This window comes from Nuphar pumila, chromosome 4 (assembly GCF_984573655.1).
Source record: "Nuphar pumila chromosome 4, dmNupPumi1.hap1.1, whole genome shotgun sequence".
Classification (NCBI taxonomy): domain Eukaryota; kingdom Viridiplantae; phylum Streptophyta; class Magnoliopsida; order Nymphaeales; family Nymphaeaceae; genus Nuphar; species Nuphar pumila.
The window spans coordinates 125678396-125702027 of record NC_143252.1 but is presented as its reverse complement, the minus strand read 5'-3'; the positions used below and the strand labels follow the sequence as shown (position 1 = coordinate 125702027).

Genomic DNA, 23632 nt, shown 5'->3' with positions numbered 1-23632 from the left:
ATCCTTAATTTGGTATTTTCATTGACAAATACGGGCCCCAAAACATGGCCTTATGTGCCAACATGCTATATTTTAAGGGACTTTGAATCAGATTTGGAGCTGAATGTAAAACAAAACTAAACCCAAATTCGAGTTCAATTAGTAGTTGGACTTCAGTTGCTCTGCCAAATCCAACTAAATAGACTTGGATTTGGTCAGATATTCGACCCAAATGCAAACCATTGTTTTTTTTTTCTTGAGAGTACTAATGAGACTTGCTTTAGTGGGTCCAAGCCCTAATACTTTGGTGCTGACAACCACAGTTTGACAACCGCTTCCCGCTTCATACTACTTTTTAACACTCGCTTTTCTGATTCCTTTTCCATTTCTTTTCTTGGTAACTATGCTGACAACTCGTCTCACTGACATGCTAATAAAACATGAAAAAGTGTAATTTACATATGAGCAGCTACTATATACATTGGATTTATCTTTAGCACATCAGTTTTCAGTTATTTAAGATAACATCTTAAAGAATTAGCTAGAGGTAAGTGATATTTAAATTTTAAAGGTATCTCGGCCTAGGCCGTCAATTTCTTGAGAAGGTAGAGCTAATTTAAAATATTTAAAAAATGAGACGGCGAAACTGAAATTCGACTTACCTTAGGCACCTATATGCAAATTACCCAAATGAAAATGGGAACGTAGTGGGCGTCCGATGGATCGAAGTCCTTCAGGTAAAAATCCCCCCAACCGCCAAAACTCTTCTTTTCTTTTCTCCTCTTCTTGATCCCTGAAATCTTCAATCCGAAACCCTAATTTTTCCCCCTTATTCTTTATGTGCAGAGTGGTTCCTTTTCAGTTTTACTATCTCGAAAGTCCTAGTGTGGCGTTCCTTGGTGGTTTTATTTGCCCCCTTTTTGTTCGATCTCTCTGCCGAAATCGGTGGTTTTCATATGAAGTCTTTTGTCATTCTGCTCGGATCGGCAATTCTCTGATGTGGGTTTTGCTCCGATGCGAAGAAAAACTCGAGTTTCGATGGGAATTGCTTCTGGGTGTTGATTGGATTCAGTTGGTGATAAGTTAAAGTGGGTAGAGTTTTTCGTGATTGGCGAAGCGATAATGCATAGTTCGGTTGTTTGTTGTCGGAATGGTTTTTGATCTCTTCCTTCTGGAATGGCGATGATAGAGCAGCAGTTTTGTTGATCTTTGGCCGCTCTGGCTTTGTCACTTTCAGGTGTTGGGGTTCTGGCTGAATTCCCTGAAACTCAGATTATTGTGGGTTTGATACTTGAATTGAGCAAGGTTTGTGTCATAAGAACACATTCTTGATTGAGCAAGGTTTGTGTCATAAGCATTCTTGATCTTGTTTATTAGATAAAGTTTTGATATCTATAAAAAGTTGAAGTTTGATTTGGTATTTCGGTGATCAGTTTGGTTCATTTCAATTCAGGGATTTCAAAGAGTTTGATATTTATGACCTGAATCGGTATGATATCTTGTAGGTTATAATGGGGAGGCCTCTTGTATTTGAAGTCTTAGAAAAGCCCGCAACCAGTTGTATTATAGGGGTTTGCAGTGCGATATGGTTCTATATACAGAAGAAGAATATTGGGTACTCTAATGTCGGTTTGAGCTACGAAGCGGCGGTGGATGGGCAGCACTGGAGACTCATCACTTCGGCTTTCTCACACATTAGCGTGATTCATTTGGTTTTCAACATGAGCGCTCTTTGGAGCCTTGGAGTGATTGAAAAAATGGGTCACATTGGTCTTGGGGTGGAGTTCTATCTCCATTATACCTTGGTTTTGGTTGTGTTGTCAGGGGTGCTGGTTCTGTTGTTGTATCATGTTCTGATTCAAAAGTTTAAGCTGGAATATTTCAGAAGAGTGACTGCGGTTGGGTATTCGTGTGTGGTCTTTGGTTGGATGACAATACTAGCAGCGAAGCAGCCATCTTCGAAGTTGAATCTTTTTGGTTTTCTTTCTCTCCCAATCAACTTTGCGCCTTTTGAGTCTCTCATCTTCACGTCGATAATTGTTCCACAAGCGAGTTTTATTGGCCATTTATCTGGAATCGTTGTTGGTTATTCAATTGCTTGGGGTTTGATACATGGGATGAATAATTATTGGGCAATTTCCATGCTTGGGTGGATTGTTCTAGTGTTTGTCTTCAGTTTGAAGCATACGGGAACGGTTGACATTTCTTTTATTGAGATTGAACATGTATCCGATTCCACGCTGCCTACTGTTGGCTTTCTTGCAGCAGGAAACAGCAGAATATTGCAGATGAATGCACTACCTTTTGGAGCTTCTGAACTCGTGTAGCTTTTAACCTGACATTGAATGAAACATTGGATTTTCTGTTAACGAATGCTCAATGTTTAAACCACTTTGCATGTGAAGAATCAATTGGCCGCATGGATGTTGAGGCTTCTTCAGGATCTAATGTCACAAAGATGGCTTCAGCCTTTAGAAGTTGCAAGGAGATTCCTTAACTTTTGTAGTAAGTGAAAAGTCAGTTTGATGACCTGTTATGGGTAACTGTTAAATAAATTCATACTATTCATGCTGGTGTAAAGAACATATTTGTTTGTTTTCCCTTTCTCTTCTTTTTCCTAAATGTGGTTATGCCTATTTTTAGCTCATAGGCGTATTTCACAATAACTCCAGATTGCGAAATACATGTTTTCTCTTTAAAAGAAAGAGTCGCTCACACATTTTTCAGATTTCACATGGAGATAACTCTATGTTTGCACCAAAAGCAATGACAAATGAATGCTCATGAAGGTATTGAATGTGTCGTCATTCTGTTAGTCGAGTGTATATAATAGTAGGAAAATGTGTATCATTACAATATTGATTAATTTTATGATTTTCGTGGCACCTCTTTGAAAACCTTGGACATCTTGGACATTCTATGATCGATAGCTTGAGAAAGAGATAATTTATGCAGCTTAAAGCTACAACTGTTCCTAGGTTTACTGTATCTTTTCTTGTTTCTTGTATGTTTCTTTGCCGTTTATGGTTTTCCTTCTTCCCTTTCTATGAGTTGTAAATCTGTAAATTTTACTACAAGCAGCAGAAAGTGTCTGCAAAAAGGTGAGTAGCTGTGTGCCATATGAGAAGTGCTATCCGCGTCTTTTCCACTAATTTGTCTTGTGTTTGTTGCTCTTCTCCTTTGTAGACAAACATGCCCTTCCGCATCATGTTGTCCTCCTTCACTTTGTTTGCAACTCGTTTCCTTTCCCACCTTCATTTGTTTTCAAACTCATTTCCTTACACCTTATCAGAATGACTATCCCATCGTTTTTTTTTTCATGATTCTTTGATCATTTGAGGCTTTTTTCTGCTTGTATTACTTCTTACCATCGATTATTTTTCCTTTTCCGCTTGTTTCTTGGTCGGTCTTTTCTTTTCATTCCAACACATTAAGAACAGTCTTTCAAGGCATTTTCTCTTCTCCTTGTACTATGATTTCTGCCCATCGAGGAGCCTTTCTTGAAAATGCATGTGATTATGGTTTTGAGAGGATTGTGCCCTGACTTTGCCCTGATATCTCTTTAACCCATTGGCATTTTCTAGGACCATCTTAACAACATGCTCCCTCCCCTTTCCTGGTCATTTTTTGTAAAATTATGGTCTTCGGACTTCTTTCTCTCATTGCCAGCTTATTCTCTTGGCGTTTTTGGCTTATCCCATCTACTGCAAAGCTGATAGGTCGTAACGCATAATGCAATTCTCCTAACGATTATCAACTGTATGTCAACTCAATCTTATCGTTGTAGTATGTGAATAATTTTGCTATGGTTGCTGATCTCCTTAATCGAGGAGCCAACGAGTGGAGAGGATGTGCTATGGTCGATTCTTCAATATGTAATATATGAGTCTTTGATAGTCAGACTGGGGGATGACACCCTGGGATTCAAACCTGACCATCCAGCTGCCCCATTCAACCACTGGTGCATCACTTTTTATGTTAAATTTTCGTAGAATATTGTTCTATAATAAATGAAATTAATAGATACTACTTTCTACAAAAGAAGGGAAAAAAAAGTCATGATGATGCCTAAGGATCAAGTGATTGATACGACCCAATCAGCTTGCTCCAGTATGATCAAAGTCCAGGTGTTGGTCAGAGTGAGCGGTGCTTGTATGGTCTCAAGTCCAGGCTAGGTGTCATGCAAGCCTAAATTTGTGAACATGCAGTTGACTAATTGCTGATGATGATGGCAGTACAACACTGCCTTTTCTCATTTAATATGCAATATAGTTTGAGTAAACTACTCTGGTATATATATATATATATATATATATATATATATATATATATATAGAGAGAGAGAGAGAGAGAGAGAGAGAGAGAGAGAGCATAGCAATGTGAACCATGTAAATTGTCATTACATGGTTATAGTTTGACGCATAAGTACGCAATATATTCGAAGTTATATTTATTACACTAACAGCAACTATGACTAACAGAGCAGGATCTTTTTGGATAATCAAGCTGGATTAGGCAAGTGTTACCCAGCGACTTTTATCTCCGGTTTTTTAGGTTAAACACTTCCCAAAACAGCACAGAAAGCTGGGAATGCAAACGTGTGAGATTTCAGATCCCAAAATACATTGGAGAGTCGAGTAACTTCGGATATGGGTCAGTCAAATTTTGTAAATTTCTCTTTCAGGATTCGACACATTTGCAAACCTACAAAAAGCAGAGGAATTTTATCAAGAGTTTGCTAGGTGTGGGCAGAGAGGGAGGAGAACCAGAAAAAGAAGAGGGAAGGTTTTCTCATAAACGACCTGCATCAAGGAGGATCGTGTTTACACGACTCACTGTCTGAGCATGTGCAGCTGAAATTTAACCTCTCTTGGTGTAGCCGTTTACATCTCAAATTTAATATTTTTTAATACATTTTCAATGCATACGTTTGTGTTCCCCATGAGTTACGAGCCCATCAATTGTGGCTCCTTGGATTCCATTTGTGAGCCCATATGACCACATTGGATCCCTTACCCAGAACCAACACATTCTAAGCATGGACATCTAGTCCGGATGAGTTCAGACAGGAAACTATAGACAACAAGGGCATGTTTGATACGCAGATAAAAAAGGCCGTGCTTTTTATCGATTGACATATTCAATCCTCAAAAGACAAAACAGAGGGGAAACTCTTTTCAGCGTGTTTGATAGGTTTGTGGAGTCTATGCCGTTTTGGAGGTAAAAAGTAGTTGAGACACCTTTTTTTACCGTGTCATCAAACGCTCCCTAAAGATACATCCAATACCCAACCAAGATAACAATGTTATGATACGAACAAAACTTATGCATTAATCATGATATTAAACACCGATATCCCATACAGAAGTAAACCTGCCAAAAAAAAATTAACATCCAGTTTTCGCATACGCTTTCGTTTTAGTTAATGCATTAATCATGATTGCATTCGAAAGTAAACCTGCCAAAATTTTCATCTACTTTTCACATTCGCTTTCATTTTATATATATATATATATATATATATATATATATATATATATATATATATATATATATATATATATATATATATATATATATATATATATATATATGTTTTAACCCTCATCAGGAGTGCTGGATTGAGATTGAGGTGCATACATCAGCAAGTTTAGCCATTTATCAACAAGTTGTAATCACGTCTAAGGTGTGGTCCAATTTTCTGTTTTTCGCCGCTCAAACTAGTAGATCTTATTTCATTTTTTGCCTTGAAAACCAAACTGGTAGCTCATAGTTATGAATCCTTCGGATTCCAGACTGCAAGGTAAGCAAAACAATAAGACAGCCAGGAGACATTTATTTTTGCTGTTACAGCTCAAGTATCCATTACATCATAGGTGTAAGAAATAATATCAATTTTAAGTTTTTAACTAAGAAAAAAGGGTTTCAAGCTACAAATGCTACAGATATAGAAATATTCATATACAAAGGCAAATATGTTATTTACAGGCTAGCTAGTTATACCAAGTTTCAGTATTTGGGAGAACAAATCATTCTTCAAATACACTATCAACAATCTCAATTTTACTAATGAGTATCCTAGAAAATGGTATAATGAAAGAGATAATCAGAGTTCACCTGGTTGGATTCAGAATCTGCAGAAGAGCAACACATAAGTTACAAATTGCATAGAGCTCACAAAAAGAGGCCAATAATACCTTTGGTCGCATATTACATGAGGTCTAATCAATTCAATAAATGCAATGAAGCAAAATATAAGAGCAATCTAAGAATGTCGATCACCAACCAATTTGTGAGGTATCTTCCAACTGCGAGCCCCCCCCCCCCTTCTTTCTTTAGCTGCAGGAGGCCCATTCCATGTTCAGTAGGGGATATACGCTGTTACAAGTCTTTCATGGAAGCAGTTGAAACCACGCCAGCCAGGTAATTATTTGTTCTGCATATAAGTTGCAGGAAGTTAATACAAAACTAAAACCAAGGTTTCTGCGGGAAACCTAGAGAACATTTCTTTGGTATTCTCATGATGAGCAACGACAAGCATATTAATGCCCATTTATACCAGTGCCCCCTACAGCTAACATAAACCAAATCGAGCAACATGCTATATATATATGTGTGTGTGTGCGTGTGCACGCCGAGAAAAAATGCAAATATTGAGGATATACAAACTTTACTTCTTTAATTATGATAACTAATAAGAATTAATAATTTATTTTTTAATAAAATACATGATTACATTGACTACAGCTATAAAACTACTATAAAATTCATTATATTTTAATATAAACACGTGCATAGTCAGCTTACTTTTAATAAAAAATTAAATATTATTAATAAAGTATTTAAATGCAACATATGTTTGATAGAATCAAGAAATAAGAAAAAATAATGCAGTTACATTAACTTCTGAAATTTCTCAATTTTATCCAATATATTATGTTCTTAATATTAAAAGTCTAAACAAAATTTAGTTTCTAAAACAAATAATTAAAATTTTGAATAACGTGTGTATTCCAACTTTTTATTGGAAGAAGAAAATTCTTATTTAAGGGAAACAATCAAGAAACATTTGGAAACATGTTTCCTAAATACGGGAAATGAGTTCCTCATTTGATGGGAAATGGGTTTCCCATGCATTTTTAAAAGTTTTCCACAAGTTTTGGAGATGCTAGGTTTCCGGTTTCAGAAACAGTTTCCCCATAAACGAGTTCCCCACATGAAAGTAGAGTTTCTGGTAACCCTGGTTTCTCAAAAGAATTACTACATTCAGGTTGGAATCGGCAAACACAAGCAAAAATGTTCTTCTATGCCAAATAGCAAAACAGCAAAAACCACTACCCTATACTTTACCTTCACACTGTGAAGGTTTTTTTTAGAAGGGAACAAACTAATGCAAAGTTGCCTCAAACAAAAGCATCCTTTCCTTCACAAACTAATGTAAAGTTCCCTTTTTCATGGGATAATGTAAAGTTGACTCAAACAAAATCATCCCTGCTTAAAGGAAGTTGATACTTGATACCAAAAGTTGGGGTGGAGAATTTTAAAACTATCTTCTACCACAATTTGAAAAAGTTATAGCTCAGATGCTTTTGCATTCATGCAGACATGCACAAGAGTGTGCACACACATGCAATTATGCAGATACATTCAGAGAATACACCTAACCCAATCACAAACATATGCAGTTACATACTGAATATTTTTTAGAAAATTATTGGACAAACTACCACAGAAAGAGATCAATTTCAATGCTTACCATTTAAGACTACCTTCATCTTCATCTTCATCTTCATCTTCATCTTCATCTTTATCTTCATTTTCATAGGCATGGCTGTTAGCATTTATCTTGGTCAAGGCATCACCATCTTGACCACCTGTATGTAGGATATTAGAGAAGCCTTGGCCAATTGATTTCCACAATCTAGAACCAAGAGATGCCTGTGAAATCTCAGCACCTTCATCACATGGTGGTTCATACACCCCTGCAGAAGCAGGATCCAATTCTGAGAACCTCACAGCTCCTAAGATCCTCTCTGGGAGCTCTTCTTCTGTCTGACTCTCTATTAGAAATGCTAAATCAACAGTCAAAGTCGTGATATAACCAAAAGCTAGATGCACTATGGCATTTGCAATAATTGAGGATCCAATATCTACATCAATTTCAATAAAATTCTCTCCAATATAATACTTGCAAGCAACTGCTCGCCCAAGTATGCATATGGCCTGCTCACCAACTGCTGTTCTCACTATCCATGGCCCCTTGACAATGTTGGCTATTAATTTAAACCTTGCATTTCTAAATGAATCATCTCCCTTGAGAAATCGATCCATGAGACACCCTTCTTCAATAGGGTCTAGGCTCACAAAATATGCAACTGCACTATAATTATCTTTACTTGGAACCTGAAGATTGAATGCCCAAACAAACGGATTTTGGCCAGAAGCTGCAGCATCAGCAACCGCTTTTGCCACACGACAGTTTGGATTGTTTAGAACCTCACTAATTTTAGTCTGCCCTCTGATCCAATCAAATCCCAATGGTTTCAATAGGCAGTCTCCTGCAGGAATTTTAACCTTGGTAGAAAAATATTCAGGACCCCTGACCATAAACGCATCTCCTGGTGGAGTGGCCCAACCATTGGGGCAATTATCTGGTTCAAGCACTGGAACATCTCCTTCCGATTTCACCCTTTCAATCCACTCGAGCTCATTCTCATTTTCAAAATCCTCCATTCAACCTACAAAAACAAAAGGACATCAAAAACAATGGAAAGGAGAAGAACATCAGCACATCATGTCTGTCCTCTTTCTCAGCAGAATCTTATGTTAAAAACATCATGCTGATAAGAGAAACATAAGCAGCTTTGGTACTCTAGAAAGCAAAAAAGTACTAAGAGCACCTAGAACAAAAAAAAAAGAATAAAAGGACAGCATGTGAAATGGACAACCCACCACATACACAATGTGTATTACACTCCCCTTTTTTCCTTTTCTTGGGTGAAGCAGTGAAGCTGGAGAATAGGAATAGCCCTTCAGGATTCGACCTGAGGTCCCCTTGGTTAAAGATAGTATGTATGTACCATCCAGCTCATTTGATAGCATAGAAGCAAATTAGCAAAGTGTAACATATCACCATGTTGGTAATAAGGAGACAGACCCAGATGTATTTGAAGATGTTTGTGACCAAGAATAGAATCTAAAAGATCAAACCAACATCATGGTGTTGTCATGTCTACAATATCAAGGCCTTTCAGGGAATTAACAAAAATGAGGCAGCTTTCTGGAAGAAAACTGCCATACCTTTACCCATGGCAGCGGGAAATTGTGGGCTTTTTTCCCCAACATGACAGCAGAAAATTGTGTGTGTGTGTGTGCACATGCATGCATGGGTGCATTTGTGCAGGTATGTGTTATGCAATGAAATTTTAATATGGTTTATACATCATGTTATAATAATGATATAGCTAGATGTTTAGGAATTAAAAGATTGAAGAATAGTTCTAGCCCTTGAGTGTACACTATAAAACCTAGCAACTATCTCGTAGTAAACTAACATGCACTTCCTCATAGTGCATGTCTAAAAACTAGTAAATGGTATCAAATAGAAATGATACTGGGCCAACAGAAAGGAAGGACTCTTTATCCACGAATAATAATATTCTTTGTAAAGGTTAGGTAACTTCCAAAAAGCCACGAGAATTGCACAGGTGGACTAGATCAATGCTATATGAAGCTGAATCATGCAGAAACTCAGCAAATCTTGACTCTAAAATTTCCCACAAAGAAGCTGCAAATGTTTATCAGGAACAAAGACACATATTCCCCCAGGTACCAAAGAATGGCATGCATTTATTCCAGTTAAATTTTTATGCCTGTTGATTGGTGTTCGGTAAAACCTGTAAATTTTTGGAGATTTTAAATGAATAAAGAATTAGCTTTACCTTCGAGTTAAAAATGTGTTTCTATCATTTAAATGTCAATTTTGGGTATTTTATACGCCTAATTATATCTTTCTGACCAGTAAAGGTAAAATAGTCATTTAAAGAATTTCTTCAGACAAAATATTCAAATGATCATGAAAATTAATTGTTTTAAAGAGCCACAAACTCATTTAGGGGTTTTTGAGGTGTTTCGAACTTAACAAGACACATTTTAATGGTTTTCAGGATCATTTCTAAAAAGGGGTATTTTGGTCATAAAATTAATCACGGAAAATGTTTTAATTGAATAAATTATTATTTTTAAAAAATACTAAAAACCCTTGAACTATAAAATGTAAGAAACAAATTTGGAAAAAAATTAAGAATTTCAAAAAAGATCCGAACTCTATACGGGTTTGACCCAACTAGATCGACCCAAACATAAAATTTTAAAGATTCTTCACAATAACACAAATATGTTATATTTTAATTTTTTTTATCATGGCTTTGTTGTAAAATAGAATTTTTGTCTAAAAATAGATTATTATTCGTTAAATAGGTTTAGGTTTTTTCTTTTAATTTTTATTCCTTATTATTATGTTTTCTTTATGTCTTTTGGTTTGGGTCCGAATCCAACCCGGTTTGGGTCCGGTTTCTGATCCAACTACATTCACGCAAAAAGGGGAAGGGCAAGGGTGCCCGACCCTCCCCCTTCTCTCATCTTCTCTTCTCCTTGTTTTCCCCCAAACCCAGCTGCCTCACCTTCTTCTCTTCCCCATTTGTACACCGGCCGGAGACCGACCCTGTGTCGCGGTCGTGACCTCCATCACCGTCGACCGTCTTCTTCTCCTTTCTTCTCCTTCTTCTTTTCCTCTGTTCGAGCGTCGACCAGAAGCACCTGCGCCATCGCCGCGAACTGCCATCGTCGTCGCCGGGACTCACCCTCTTTTTCTTCGGTTCAAGCGCCCACCCGCCGGGAGTCACATGATCACTACCACCGAAACCCCATCTGTCCACGCGCTTTGTGAGTCCTCTCTCTCTCTTTGGGGTTCGGTGATGCTATGAAGGGTTTTACTACTTTTGTTGTGCCATTCACCGTAGTCATGTATTGCTTCTCTCTAATGAGCATTTTGTGCTTTACGCATCATTTTGTAATGTCCGCAACCCACCATTTGTCGGAATGGTCGCAATGCATTTGAACCATCCTTCCGTTGTGATAAACCGGAAATTTTTGCACTCCAGAACATTGCATATGGTTCTATTCCCTCTGTTTTCTCTTTTTTGTTTTCGTTTTGGGATTTCTAGGGTTTTATAATTTAGGTTCTACTGCATCGAATCTGAATCTGTATTTCTTTATTCTCCTTTTAATATACTCAATTTTGTTCTAAAGGAGTTAGGTATTTAGGGTTCGACATTTTGTTTCGCATTACGTGGGATTTCTTTTATCCGTATGGTTGAAGCCAGGGTTTGGTATTTGGCCTTTGTTTTAGTTGTTGTAGTCTCTATTATTTTTCGGGTTGATTAAGGCTTTGTGGGTCTTATGGATGAGCTCTGTGTGTTAAAGTTATGCTCAAGCCTTGGTTTGCATGCTCGATTCCTAACATTGGGAATCGTGTAGAGCTGTTGTCGCATGGCAGCAGGGGTACCCTTCGCTTTGCCAATATTTCCCAACGTGGTTTCCTTGTTTTGGATTTGATTCCCAAAGGAATATAAATATTTTTTTGGAATTGGGTACCTCATTTTTAGTGCCATCACTGCGGTGATGCATTGGACAACGTGCATCCCGTGGTGTTGCTCCACACAACTGTCCAATCTTGTTTTGGAATTGTTAGTGTGTTGCTTCGCGGTTTTTGCCAATCGGGTTACCGATTTACATTTTGATTTTTGTCGCGCGTATGCGAAAGCATATTTAGATAAAAGTTATCATTGTTTGTGTAGTACTGTAGCGCTCTCTCATTGTAAGAGGAGAGCTAGCGAATTTGTTTTGGAGTTCTTCGCTGGGTGTTGCGCACCAAGTGTTCGGTGTTTTGCCTACGCGGCAAATCAGTTGCAGTTCTTCAAGGGACTTTTTAGTTTTCGAGTTCCGCTACTTCTTACATCGCATTGCAAAGGTAGGATTCCTAAGCTAGACTTATAGAATGTAAATTCTTGTTGTTCAATAGCAATCTAATATATTTCAGTACTATGTCGAGTATGAATTATTGCCTAGCTAAGTTCATGTTAGAAATTTGAAATGTACTTAGATTATATTAGTAGTTTAGTTGTAATGGTAAAAAATGTTTATAGGTAAATATATTGCACTATGATTAATTGATTTGCAGGTACAAAAAAATGGGATATATGATACTTAATGCTAAGTATCGCTTGCGGCTAGAAATGCCATGCACCATGAATGTAATACAAAAAAATGCAAATCGGGTAAATACATGTGGTAAGTAGGTGATGCAAATGCATCACACCTTATATTTACTTCATTGTATGTAACACCTTCCTACTCACACACTCACTTAGTTGTTGATATCTAGGACTGTTATGACTATAGTTCGAAGATCATGTTGAGCATGATTTGAATGCATGAGAATAGAAGTGATTTTATTTTTGTAGTTGGAGATCATGTTTGTCATGATTTTAGTTAGCTGGATATGGAGTGTGTTTGTTGTAGGTACATGTTTGAGCATGCATTGTGTAAAATGTATGAGTGCATAACTTAATGTGTTTGACATGATTGTATTGAATGCCTATCTGAATTAATAACTAAATGAAGCATATCTTGTACATGAAGCACGTAACATGATTGCATATCATAAAATAAATGTATCATGGACGTGAATGTGAATGTGTGTTAGTGTATGTCATGTTTGTGTGCGAATTATGTTGTGATATACATTATGCATGAAAAATGAAATCTTTTATGACATGTACATGCATAGTAACTCATGTAAGAGAATCATGCATAAAGCGTGTTAAATTCGATTCATATATGAAAGCATGTTAGAAATGAATCATGCATAAGAACATGTGTAGTTTAAATTATAACAGGATAGGATCATGCATGAAAATGAAAATGATTATGTCATGTACATGCATGGGCACATGTAAGATTAAGTCATGCATATGGTGATCATGCATAATTTATGCATAATTTTATACATTTTATATACATGATTTTATGCGAAACTAGCATTAAAAACACATGTTTAACTGATATTTGTGCATTGTCCTACAAGGTAGTTTTTGTTCTCAATTACAGAAAAAAATAAACAAGTTTGGACCCACTTGAGTTTTTTAGAAAAGTTTAGTTTTCATTAACAAGCTTTTAGAAAATAATTTTTGAAAGAAAAGGTTTTGTGAAATTATTGAAAATCAGGAAACTTTTTTAGAATAATTGCTAAAACATCCCTCTAACCCTAACTTAACATTATAAATATCATGTTTAGAAAGGAGGGGCTGTCTTTCCCTCATTGGAGTTCCCGCCCCTCTCCCTTCTAGTTTCTGTTAAATTATGTACATTAATCATATAATGTAAGATATATATTTTATATATATATGGTAATACATATACATATATTAATATATATGTATATGTATCTACTCAAATATATATATAAAATATATATTTCTATTTATTTTGTCATAAGGGTAGTTTAGTCTTTCCCTTATTTTTGCGCACATTCACTTTTTGGATGTGACTGTAATTATTTTTCTTTTATTTTTATTTTTATTTTTCTTTTTGTTCCTTTTATTTCTTTTTGGATGTGTACCTAAAAGGTACCTTGGGGGGCCCACCAACATAGTCGTTGGGCCCTCTCCAACGGTCATAGAATGCCATTGCGGTTGAAGGGAAAGTTTTATAGGACGACTATTAGACCCGCTTTACTATATGGTACGGAATGTTGGGCTGCCAAGAGACATCATATTCAAAAAATGAGTGTAGCTGAGATGTGGATGCTTAGATGGATGTGTGGAAATACAATAAAAGATAAGATTCGGAACGAAGAGATACGTAAGAAGGTAGGTGTTGCACCCATTGAAAATAAGATGCGAGAGAATCGTTTACGGTGGTTTGGACATATTCGGCGAAGGCCTAATGATGCTCCAGTTAGAAGGTTGGAGAAATGGGAAAATATATTAGTTAAAAGAGGTCGGGGTAGGCCTAGGAAGACTTGGATGGAGATGATAGGAAAGGATATGAATGCTTTGAACCTCACCGAGGACATGGCGTTGGATAGAAATGATTGGAGGAAAAGGATTCATGTGGAAGACCCAAAATGAATTTCTTTTTTGGTTCATATCGCTGACCCCAATTGTTTTGGGATGAAGGCGTAGTTGTTGTATTCTGAAAATCGCCTTCCATCTTTTGTCTCAACCGCGGATGGAACCCCTCTTGAAATTAAAGGAATGGGTAATTTTGAAAAACAAGATTTTTTTATCCCAAAAATTCATCTTATTCCAAAACTAAACTTAAATTTACTTTTCGTTTCTCAACTCTCGGACTATGGTTGCGATATAAAGTTCTCTTCTAATAAATGTTGGATACAGGATCGCCAGTCCGGGAAATTGATTGGGGAAGGCTCTAGGAGAGGAGACCTCTACTATGTTGATTTTCTTAAAATTCCCAAGAATCAATTTTGTAATGTTGCTCAAAACAAAGATATTCATGTATGGCATAAGAGATTGGGTCATCCCAACATTGTTAAAATCTCTTATTTGCCTTTTGTTAAGCATCTTTGTAATGAAAATTTTGTTTGTAATGAATGTATTCTTGGAAAAATGAGAAGTCTTCATTTTCCTCAAAGATCCATGTTTACAACAAAACCTTTTGAAATCGTTCACTCCGATGTATGGGGTCCAGCTCCGGTGATATCCAAGGGAGGTTTTTCGTACTATGTTATCTTTGTGGATGATTTCACTAGGTTTAGTTGGATATATTTTCTTAAACATAAATATGAAGTTTTTTCAACTTTCAAAACATTTCATATGATGGTTTTAAATCAATTCAATGGAAATTTGAAAATTTTTAGAACCGATTCGGGTGGCGAATACCTTTCCAATGAATTTAAAAGCTATCTTGAAAACTATGGAATTCTTCATCAAAAATCTTGTCCCAAAACCCCCCAACAAAATGGGTTGGCTGAACGGAAACATAGGCATATTATTGAAACCACACGAACTTTGCTCATTTCTCAAAATATACCGAAAAAACTCTGGGCGGAGGCCGCTCTTACCTCTGTCTATCTCATAAATAGACTTCCATCTAAAAACTTGAATAAGATTTCTCCGTTTGAAAAATTATACGAAAAAGAACCTGATTATAGCAGGTTAAGGGTTTTTGGATGTAAATGTTTTGTCCTTACTGATAAAAATGACAAACTCTCCCCTAAGGCCATTCCTTGTGCCTTTCTTGGTTACTCTGAAACTCATAAAGGTTTTCGCTGTTATGATGTTAAGAGTGATAAACTTTATGTTTCCAGAAATGTAAGCTTCTTGGAAAATGTTAGTGGTTTCGAAAAACTTGAAACTAATGATGAGAATATAGATTATTCTTTTCTGTTTGATTTATTAACTGAAGATGATGATACTAGCGATGATGAAACAAATCTAAATGTTGAAACTCATACTGATCAACTCATTAATGAAGAACCACATAGAGATCCTATAACCTACTCTCATAGAGATAGGAGTACTTTTAGAAGTGCCCTCGAAAGATATGATAGTGGGTCTACCCCTTCAAGTGAAGGAAATCTTCGTAGGACCGAAAGATCAAGAAAACCCCCTTCTAGGTTCATCTCATATGAGTCTTTTTCACCAAAATATAGAGCATGTCTAAGCGTCATTCACTCGTACATAGAACCTAGGGATTTTGAGGAAGCACGTAAATACCCAGAATGGATAGTTGCTATGAACAATGAACTTGAAGCCCTAAAGAAAGCAAAAACCTGGGAGTTTCAAGACCTTCCTAAAGATAAGAAAGCAATAGGGTGTAGATGGGTGTTTAAAGTCAAAACTAAGTGTGATGGGTCTCTTGAGAGATATAAGGCCCGCTTAGTTGCAAAAGGGTATGGTCAAAAATATGGGATTGACTATGAGGAGACTTTTGCCCCCCCGTTGCTCGGATGGTCACCGTCCGATGTCTTATAACTGTTGCTTCAATAAACAAATGGAACATCTATCAGATGGATGTTAAGAATGCGTTTTTAAACGGAGATCTAAACGAAGAAGTATATATGGATGCTCCTCCTGGAATGGAGTATCCTAAAGGGAAAGTGCTTCGTCTTCGGAAAGCACTGTATGGTTTAAAACAAGCTCCCAAAGCTTGGTATGATAGGTTTAACTCTGTGATGTTAGATAATGGTTTTTCATCATGCTTTACTGATACTGCTTTGTTTGTTAGAAAGTCTAATACAGGGATTGTTATTCTGTTGCTATATGTGGATGACATGCTTATTACTGGGAGTGATTCTAAAGGGATTAAAAGCATAAAGTCCATATTAAAGAATAAGTTTGAAATGACTGATTTGGGTTTCTTAACTTATTTTCTGGGTATTGAGGTTGCATACTCTCATAGAGGGTATTTTTTGTCTCAAACTAAGCTTGCATCTGAGATTATTGACAGGTCAGGTATTACAGATGATAAAGTTTGTGAAACTCCTGCTATAGTAGGAGCAAAAATGAAGATTGATGATGGTGTTCCTCTCTCCGATCCTACTCCCTACAAGCAACTAGTAGGCTCGTTGATGTATCTAAGTATCACCAGACCAGATATCTCACATGCGGTGCATACGGCAAGTCAATTTCAGCATGCACCAACTTCTGTTCACATGGGTGCTATCTTGTGTGTCGTGAGATACCTAAAGCACACTATTAATAAGGGAGTTTTTTTGTCTTCCTGTTCTGAGTTAAAATTAATTGCTTATACTGACTCTGATTGGGGAGGTGACCCAAATAACCGTCACTCCACCACTGGTTTTTGTGTTTTCTTAGGAGACTCATTGATCTCATGGAGATGCAAGAAGCAGCAAAAGGTATCTCTATCATCAACTGAAGCTGAATATCGTGCCATGGCAACTACTACCATGGAAATTGTTTGGATTCATCAGTTGCTGGAAGATATGGGAATCAAAATTGAAGGGCCTACCAAGCTTTGCTGTGACAACAAAAGTGCGATTTATATTGCTAAAAATCACACTTTTCATGAGCGGACTAAACATATCGAGATGGACTGTCACTATGTTCGGGAGGCGTATCTTCAAGGAATCATTGACCTTCCATATGTCACGTCCGAGTATCAGTTGGCAGACTTCTTCACTAAAGCCTTGTGTGCTCCGTGCTTCAACTTCCTTCTTAGCAAACTCTCGGTCATCCTGCCCTAAGTTTGAGGGGGGGTGTTAAATTATGTACATTAATCATACAATGTAAGATATATATTTTATATATATATGGTAATACATATACATATATTAATATATATGTATATGTATCTACTCAAATATATATATATAAAATATATATTTCTATTTATTTTGTCATAAGGGTAGTTTAGTCTTTTCCCTATTTTTGCGCACATTCACTTTTCGGATGTGACTGTAATTATTTTCTTTTATTTTTCTTTTTGTTCCTTTTATTTCTTTTTGGATGTGTACCTAAAAGGTACCTTGGGGGGCCCACCAACATAGTCGTTGGGCCCTCTCCAACGGTCACATTTGTGACCGTTGGAGGAGCTCCAACGACTATGGGTGGAGCCCCTCCAAGGCCCCCTTTAGTGATGTTATAAATAGGGGTTCTCCCCTTTGTATTTCTCCATGGCTTTGAGTCAAAGCCCTAGTTCTCAATAAATTGATTCCATTATTTTATGCCTTTGTGCATTTGTGAGTTATTTGTGGGTTGTGCTTTTTGTGCACAAGTGTTCTAAAGTGTTCTTATTGTGCTTTCGTGGTGGGTTCAATATCAAGAATATTAAGGTCTTGATATTAGTATCTTGTTGGAGATACTTTCACAGTTTCTCTATCTTATTTTTCCTCTCCTTTTCTTCTTCCTTGCTCTTCCTTTTCCTCAACGGTTGGGAGCTTTCTTCTTTTCTATTGGAGGTGTTGCGTGACGTGTGCTAGCGGAGGGAAGGCCGCTCTGTTCTCCCCAATCCATCGGAGGCGAACCCCAAGTGCGCTTCTTCTCCCCCTTCTCTTTAACTTTTTATTTAGCTTAGTTCATGGCATAGATTTGTTCGTTTTGATTGTATTATTTTCAGCGTCATAGTTAGTGTTTTTTAGTATTATTATTGTTGAAAAGGAATACGTAGATTAGATCAGATTTGCTGATCAGATCCGTGACAGATCTGATGCAGCACATCTGTCAGGTCTGATCGGACACTGTTGATAAGATCCTGATATGGCCTAATCAGTCCTTGACCAGGCCAAGGCCTGCCAGTACAGATCCGAACTGCCTATTCGGCACACCTGATCTGACTAGATCAAATCTGGTCAGATCCGGCTATTAGACAATAAGCTGATCTGCGATCTGGTTAGCCCAGCGCAGATCAGCCTATTCGGCCAGCGATCACGCAGATCAAGTCTGCATTCTTTTTAAAAACCAGGCCGAATCTGGTAGCCAAGCTGCAGTAGTGCAGATTCAATCTGCTGATTTTTGGGCCAGACTAGCGTGATATTCTTGTGCTGATCTATTCGGCCAGCAGCAGCAATGCAGATTTGGTCTGCAAAATATTTTTTTTAAAACCGGCTCGCTGCCAGCCGAGTTAACTTGAACAGACTGCCGAATTTGCATCTTCTTTTATATACATTTTCGGTCTGCCAGTCCGATCCAATCAGATCTGTTAACAGATCTGCTAATCAATCGGCCAGCGTATGCAGTCCCAATCTGGGATCAAACTAGTGTATGAGCAGCTCTATTCTAGCATGCTGCCATACCAGCTTAATTGCCAGACCAGTTTGGTCAACAGATTTGCCGTGCCAATCTGATCATTGAATAGCATATTAGTCTTTAAAGGGGCACGATTGAGCTGAGTCGTGTGTGTCAGTTGGTTAGGATTCCTTTTCAGCAATCTAGTTATAGATATAACTTAGTTAAATTTATTTTTGTTAGTTTAGATTTTCCTTTTCTTTAGAATTAGATATATCTAGAATTTTTATTTAATCGTTATTTCAGGTAACTAACATTGACTAGAGTAGGTAGTCTAGTTGTGTCGTTTGTTTTGTGGTTTTGTGTTTTGCAGGTGGGTACAAGCTTGTTGACTAGAACGCGATAGCAAGGGCCGTGCACGTGCGGACAAAGGAAGCTAGATCGCGAGGGAAAGAGCCCTGTAAATTTTTACTTTACTTTTCTTTATTTTATTTTTTTAGGGCCTCAAGCCACTTAATTTATTGGGTTGTAATAATTTTATTTATGCCCGAACCTCTGTAATAGGGTAGTCCATTTTATTTAAGGCAATAAAAATTGTTCTGTGTAGAGTATAAAGTTATAAACCAGTTCTCTGAGTTTGACCCCAACTTTACCACTAGTGTGAACCGGTTAATTTAAGATTTGATGCACGATTTGCACTGACAATTTTGATGAAAAATCTCTTTTAAAAATACCTTTAAGAAAAGTTGCATCATATGGCATAGACTGATTTAGTCATGCAAGAGAGCATGAACTGTTTATATCACGAGGGTATGAGAGGGTTATCCTGTGAGATAATAATACTTGGCTTTGACCTATAACTTAATAATAAAGATAACCCTGGACCATGGGTCCATTTGATTCGTCGGTGAAGTCGGGCTCTCTGAGATGGCTGGGTCCATCCCGATCTCTTGTCCTCCCAAGAGAGGGAAGGGTGGTACAAGCCTCGTGGGACATGTTGAGTTTTTGAATGTTGAAGGCGCCTCTTGTCCCCATCCTACAGATGTTAGGGGACATGTCTACCAATGAATCATAAGTGATAGTATCATAGCTCTGCAGAGTTAGGGATGCATGACCGATTTGTTCGCCGGTGATTTTAGTTTGGCGTAGGCCAAGACCTAAGACCATGGGTCCGTTCTCCCAACCGCTGCATTACAGAGTTTAATCGCTCGGGAAAGAACCAGTAAAGTCATAGGAAGGCAATTAAAATACATAGAATAATAAATACTTTTGTGGTTGTTTGTTGATGTCTATACCCTCTTTTGTATCAGATGGGTCTGAATAAACAAAATAAATAATTAATTAGATTTTTAAAATCATTGTTATTATATGTATAAATATATAAATGTGAACATGTAAAGACTACTAAGGTTTGCATGATTATTGCATATGATTTATTACATGTGAATGAAAAAGACATGTTTATGTTGGTCATGTGATTTGACCTGTTGATGCAAACCACACGCTTGGTTGTTGCACGTGAGGTGCTTGTGTGTGTGAGACACATGAAAAAGGCCAAACCAGAGCATGTTCCATTTATATATTTGAATGTAAAGTGCATAAATGTTTTGAGAAATGACATGTGAATTTATAATTTAGATAATACATGTCTTAGTCATAAGTTGGACATGAGCATATTTTTTTTTTAAGATAAAGAAAGTGAATGTTTACGTTTTCATGAACTGTTGTATCTTACTTCACTTCGAAACATGCTATGAATTGTGAATTCTCATTCATTTATGCGAACACTTGTCATGGATATGAATGATTGTAATGTTGAATGCCATGAATGAAAATGAATATGAGTTTGAGTTTCATGCAGACAACTTACGTAATTACGAATGCTTTGAAATAAATGATGATAAATGTGATTAAATATCATGTACATGTTTTGATGTGTATTCTCTCGACTCTCATTTTTAAAATGATGGGAATTACACTTTAATTGTACCATTACAACTTGGTTTGTATTCTCTAAGTTTAGCTTTGGTTTTCTACGGGCAAGTGGTTGATGCCCTATAATATTACAGAGAACCTCATGGAGGATTGAAGCAAAACTCGGATTGTTGCGCGGTTAAAGGCTCCACTCTTACCTACTACGATCCTTGGACAACCCAAACAATTTTGGATGGTTATAAACTTGTCAATATTTAACTTTTTATGTTTGGATCTTTAACTTTTAATAATTGTAATATTTTGGAATAAGAATAATTCTTAACTCGGTCATTTCATTTTCGCATTGGTTATGCTTGTGGTTTGAAAACTTTAAATCTTTATGTAACTCTTCAATTGTCTCAAACCTTAAATAAATTTCGCCTTCCGCATTTTTTCACTTGTAAGAATCCTTAAAGTAATGACCTCAACTGAGTTGTGTTTATGGATGATTCCGTACTGGATATGATACTGAGAGGCTAATATACACTCGCGTTTGCGCTCAGGTGGGTCGTCTAGTATTTAGAACGGTTAGAATGTGGTCATAGACGAACATGTTGGTATATTACTTTGGGGAAACATGTAATTTTTTATAATAAATAGAAAGTTTTAATTTTTTATCAAAATTTTGGGTTTGGGAAAGTTTTAAAAAGGTTAGATTTTTTAGAGACGTTACATGTTCCGAGGTCCTATGCAAATGAAGCAAAAGTTACTTGCTCAGCAACATGAAACATGGAAAAAAATAAAAGAAAGAAATAAAACAATATTGGCTTCCTGAAAATTGCTACATGATAACAAATTAAGATGAAAAGAAAAATAGCACAAGTTTTAAAAGAAGGGAAGTTCCTAAAAATAAACGGCCATATCCGCAAAACTCAACGAGCAACTCAAGTTGGTGGAGATTAGTGCTCTACTTCCATTTGTACCCGTAAAAGAACTGCATATTTGCAATGCAAACTGCTGATAACATGAAATTGCACATGATACCACAGAAACATACATCCTAAACCTAACCAACCAAAAAAAGGCAAGCAACCCGAATCAGCCAAACAGACCAACAGCCATATCAGAACCATGTCCAATCAAATACCACCCTTCCCCACCATCACCACCATCAAAACCAACATAGCCCCGCCTAAATTAGGAAAAAGGACATAAAACCCGAGACTGACAATTTGATTCAAATACAATGAATGATTTCAACGTTGAAAAACAAGAAATACGTTCCTTGACACGAAATGGAAGCAAAACAGTGCAATATCAGATCCTCCTCCGATAAAAACGAAGAATCACAACTAGAAAATTTGAATGGAAGGGACAATAAACACAAAAAAATATTAGGATGGAACTATCCATGTAAATCTCATAATTAGAAAAAGGAAATAACTACCTTCTGACTAACCAAACGGCCAAAGAAAAAGAAATAGAAAATCTACAGTTCATGGATTTCATAAGAGCATTATTTCTGATAAATTCCATCAAATATAAGGAAAAAGAAGAGCCTAAAATCCAAGCAATTCATCAAAGATCCCTCGTACTTTATCCAAAGCAAAGAGAATTCTCAAATCTAATCCATAACTATCACCCAAATCCACAGTTTATATATAAAAAGACCTATCCATTACATACTAAAACATCCTACAGACCGCAACTAACCAAAAAAGATACCAATTTCACACCACCCGTCAATTCATTAGTAAAAGAAACAACACCCAAGGTGAAAATTCAACCACCAAAACAAAACCCCATGGAATAAGTTAAGCTCTCCAATCACGGGGGAAAAAAGAAAAGAAAAAGGAAAAATGATGGTGAAAATACCAACTAAAATTTCCTGACAACTTTCACCCCATTATCAAATCTAAGCTTTTGAGGATCATAAGAAACTCATCTAACCTCAGTTCCATTACGAATCCAGGCGAGCAAAACAAAAGCAAAAGGGAAAACACAACAAATTCCACCTGTAAAAGTAGAAGATATGGCATTTAAGAAACAAAAGAAAGCAATATTTACCTCCCCTTACTGTGTTATGAGGTATCCACAAGCTCTTTTCATGCAAAAACTTCAGAATTAAGAGGGAAAAAAGGGATCTAAGTTCATAAACAATGAAGAGAGAGAGAGTAGTGGGCTTCACATGGGCCCCCTTAAGGAAGGCAGGCAGCCCCTTTTCTTTTCCTGTGTGCAACTCCTTTCTCTCTCTAAGAAGGCGGTTTGCCTGTGAAGAATATGCCATTTTTATCGAGTAATTTACGAAAAGCAGACCAACGCTCCCGCTATTTACAGAAAGCGGTACATGTCTAAATGACATCTTTGTCCTCTCTTAGTTAGATAGCTCATATTACGCGTCTCGTGGTCTTTCGTTAAACAAATCAACATTGAAGGTATTGTAGGCATTTTCTTTTTGTTTTTTTTTCACTAAGCAAAGGCCAAAAGTTGACTAAAGTTTAGGACCAAGCGTGCTTTGACTAAATGTAATAACCAAAATGTTAAGACGAAAGGACACCTAATTAGTTCGGACCTAGCTTTGGTCCATTGAATCTATTCTGGATCCAGTATGGTCCATACTCTGATCCATACACTAGGTAGAATATGGACATGCCTAAACCCTACCCACATCCAATCGTTTGGTGACCTACTTTGTGAAAATTGTCGCCCATAGTTAAGACATGGATTTTTTGGGTAGGGATGCAAATGGGTCAGATCGAGGATGGAGGTTTTGCAATTTTGAGCTGTTCTGGATTCGACCGGATCTGACTCTCCCATGTATTTAGCTGTACTGGATCCAATCTATTTGCATTTTTATTTTTGGCTCACGCGGGCCTAAAACAAACAGATTGCATGTAGCACATGTGTCAAAACCTGGTCCAAACCAGACCTAGTGGCAGAGAGAGGCCTAGCATGTGTCAAAACCTGGT

At 37.0% G+C, this 23632-nt stretch overlaps 2 protein-coding genes across 2 annotated transcripts; one reads left to right on the top strand and one right to left on the bottom strand.

The window, feature by feature from the left end:
* The first annotated feature begins 1186 nt into the window (after nucleotides 1-1186).
* On the top strand, nucleotides 1187-2684 carry LOC149840944 (RHOMBOID-like protein 13). The gene is made up of 2 exons (XM_090004593.1): nucleotides 1187-1320; nucleotides 1485-2684. Exon 2 carries the CDS (start codon nucleotides 1491-1493, stop codon nucleotides 2304-2306), a length of 816 nt encoding a protein of 271 aa, XP_089860719.1. The 5' UTR covers nucleotides 1187-1320; nucleotides 1485-1490; the 3' UTR covers nucleotides 2307-2684.
* Nucleotides 2685-6023: 3339 nt separating this feature from the next.
* LOC149840943 (protein ENHANCED DISEASE RESISTANCE 2-like) lies at nucleotides 6024-22887 on the bottom strand. Its single transcript, XM_090004592.1, has 3 exons — nucleotides 22731-22887; nucleotides 7736-8717; nucleotides 6024-6415 (listed from the first exon to the last, which is right to left on the bottom strand). Coding segments are annotated over exons 2-3 (978 nt in total). The 5' UTR covers nucleotides 8713-8717; nucleotides 22731-22887; the 3' UTR covers nucleotides 6024-6414.
* Between the last annotated feature and the right edge of the window lie 745 nt (nucleotides 22888-23632).

Coding starts and splice junctions, on each gene's coding strand:
- LOC149840944 (XM_090004593.1), top strand. CDS start 1,491: ATGGGGAGGCCTCTTGTATTTGAAGTCTTAGAAAAGCCCGCAACCAGT.
- LOC149840943 (XM_090004592.1), bottom strand. CDS start 8,712: ATGGAGGATTTTGAAAATGAGAATGAGCTCGAGTGGATTGAAAGGGTG.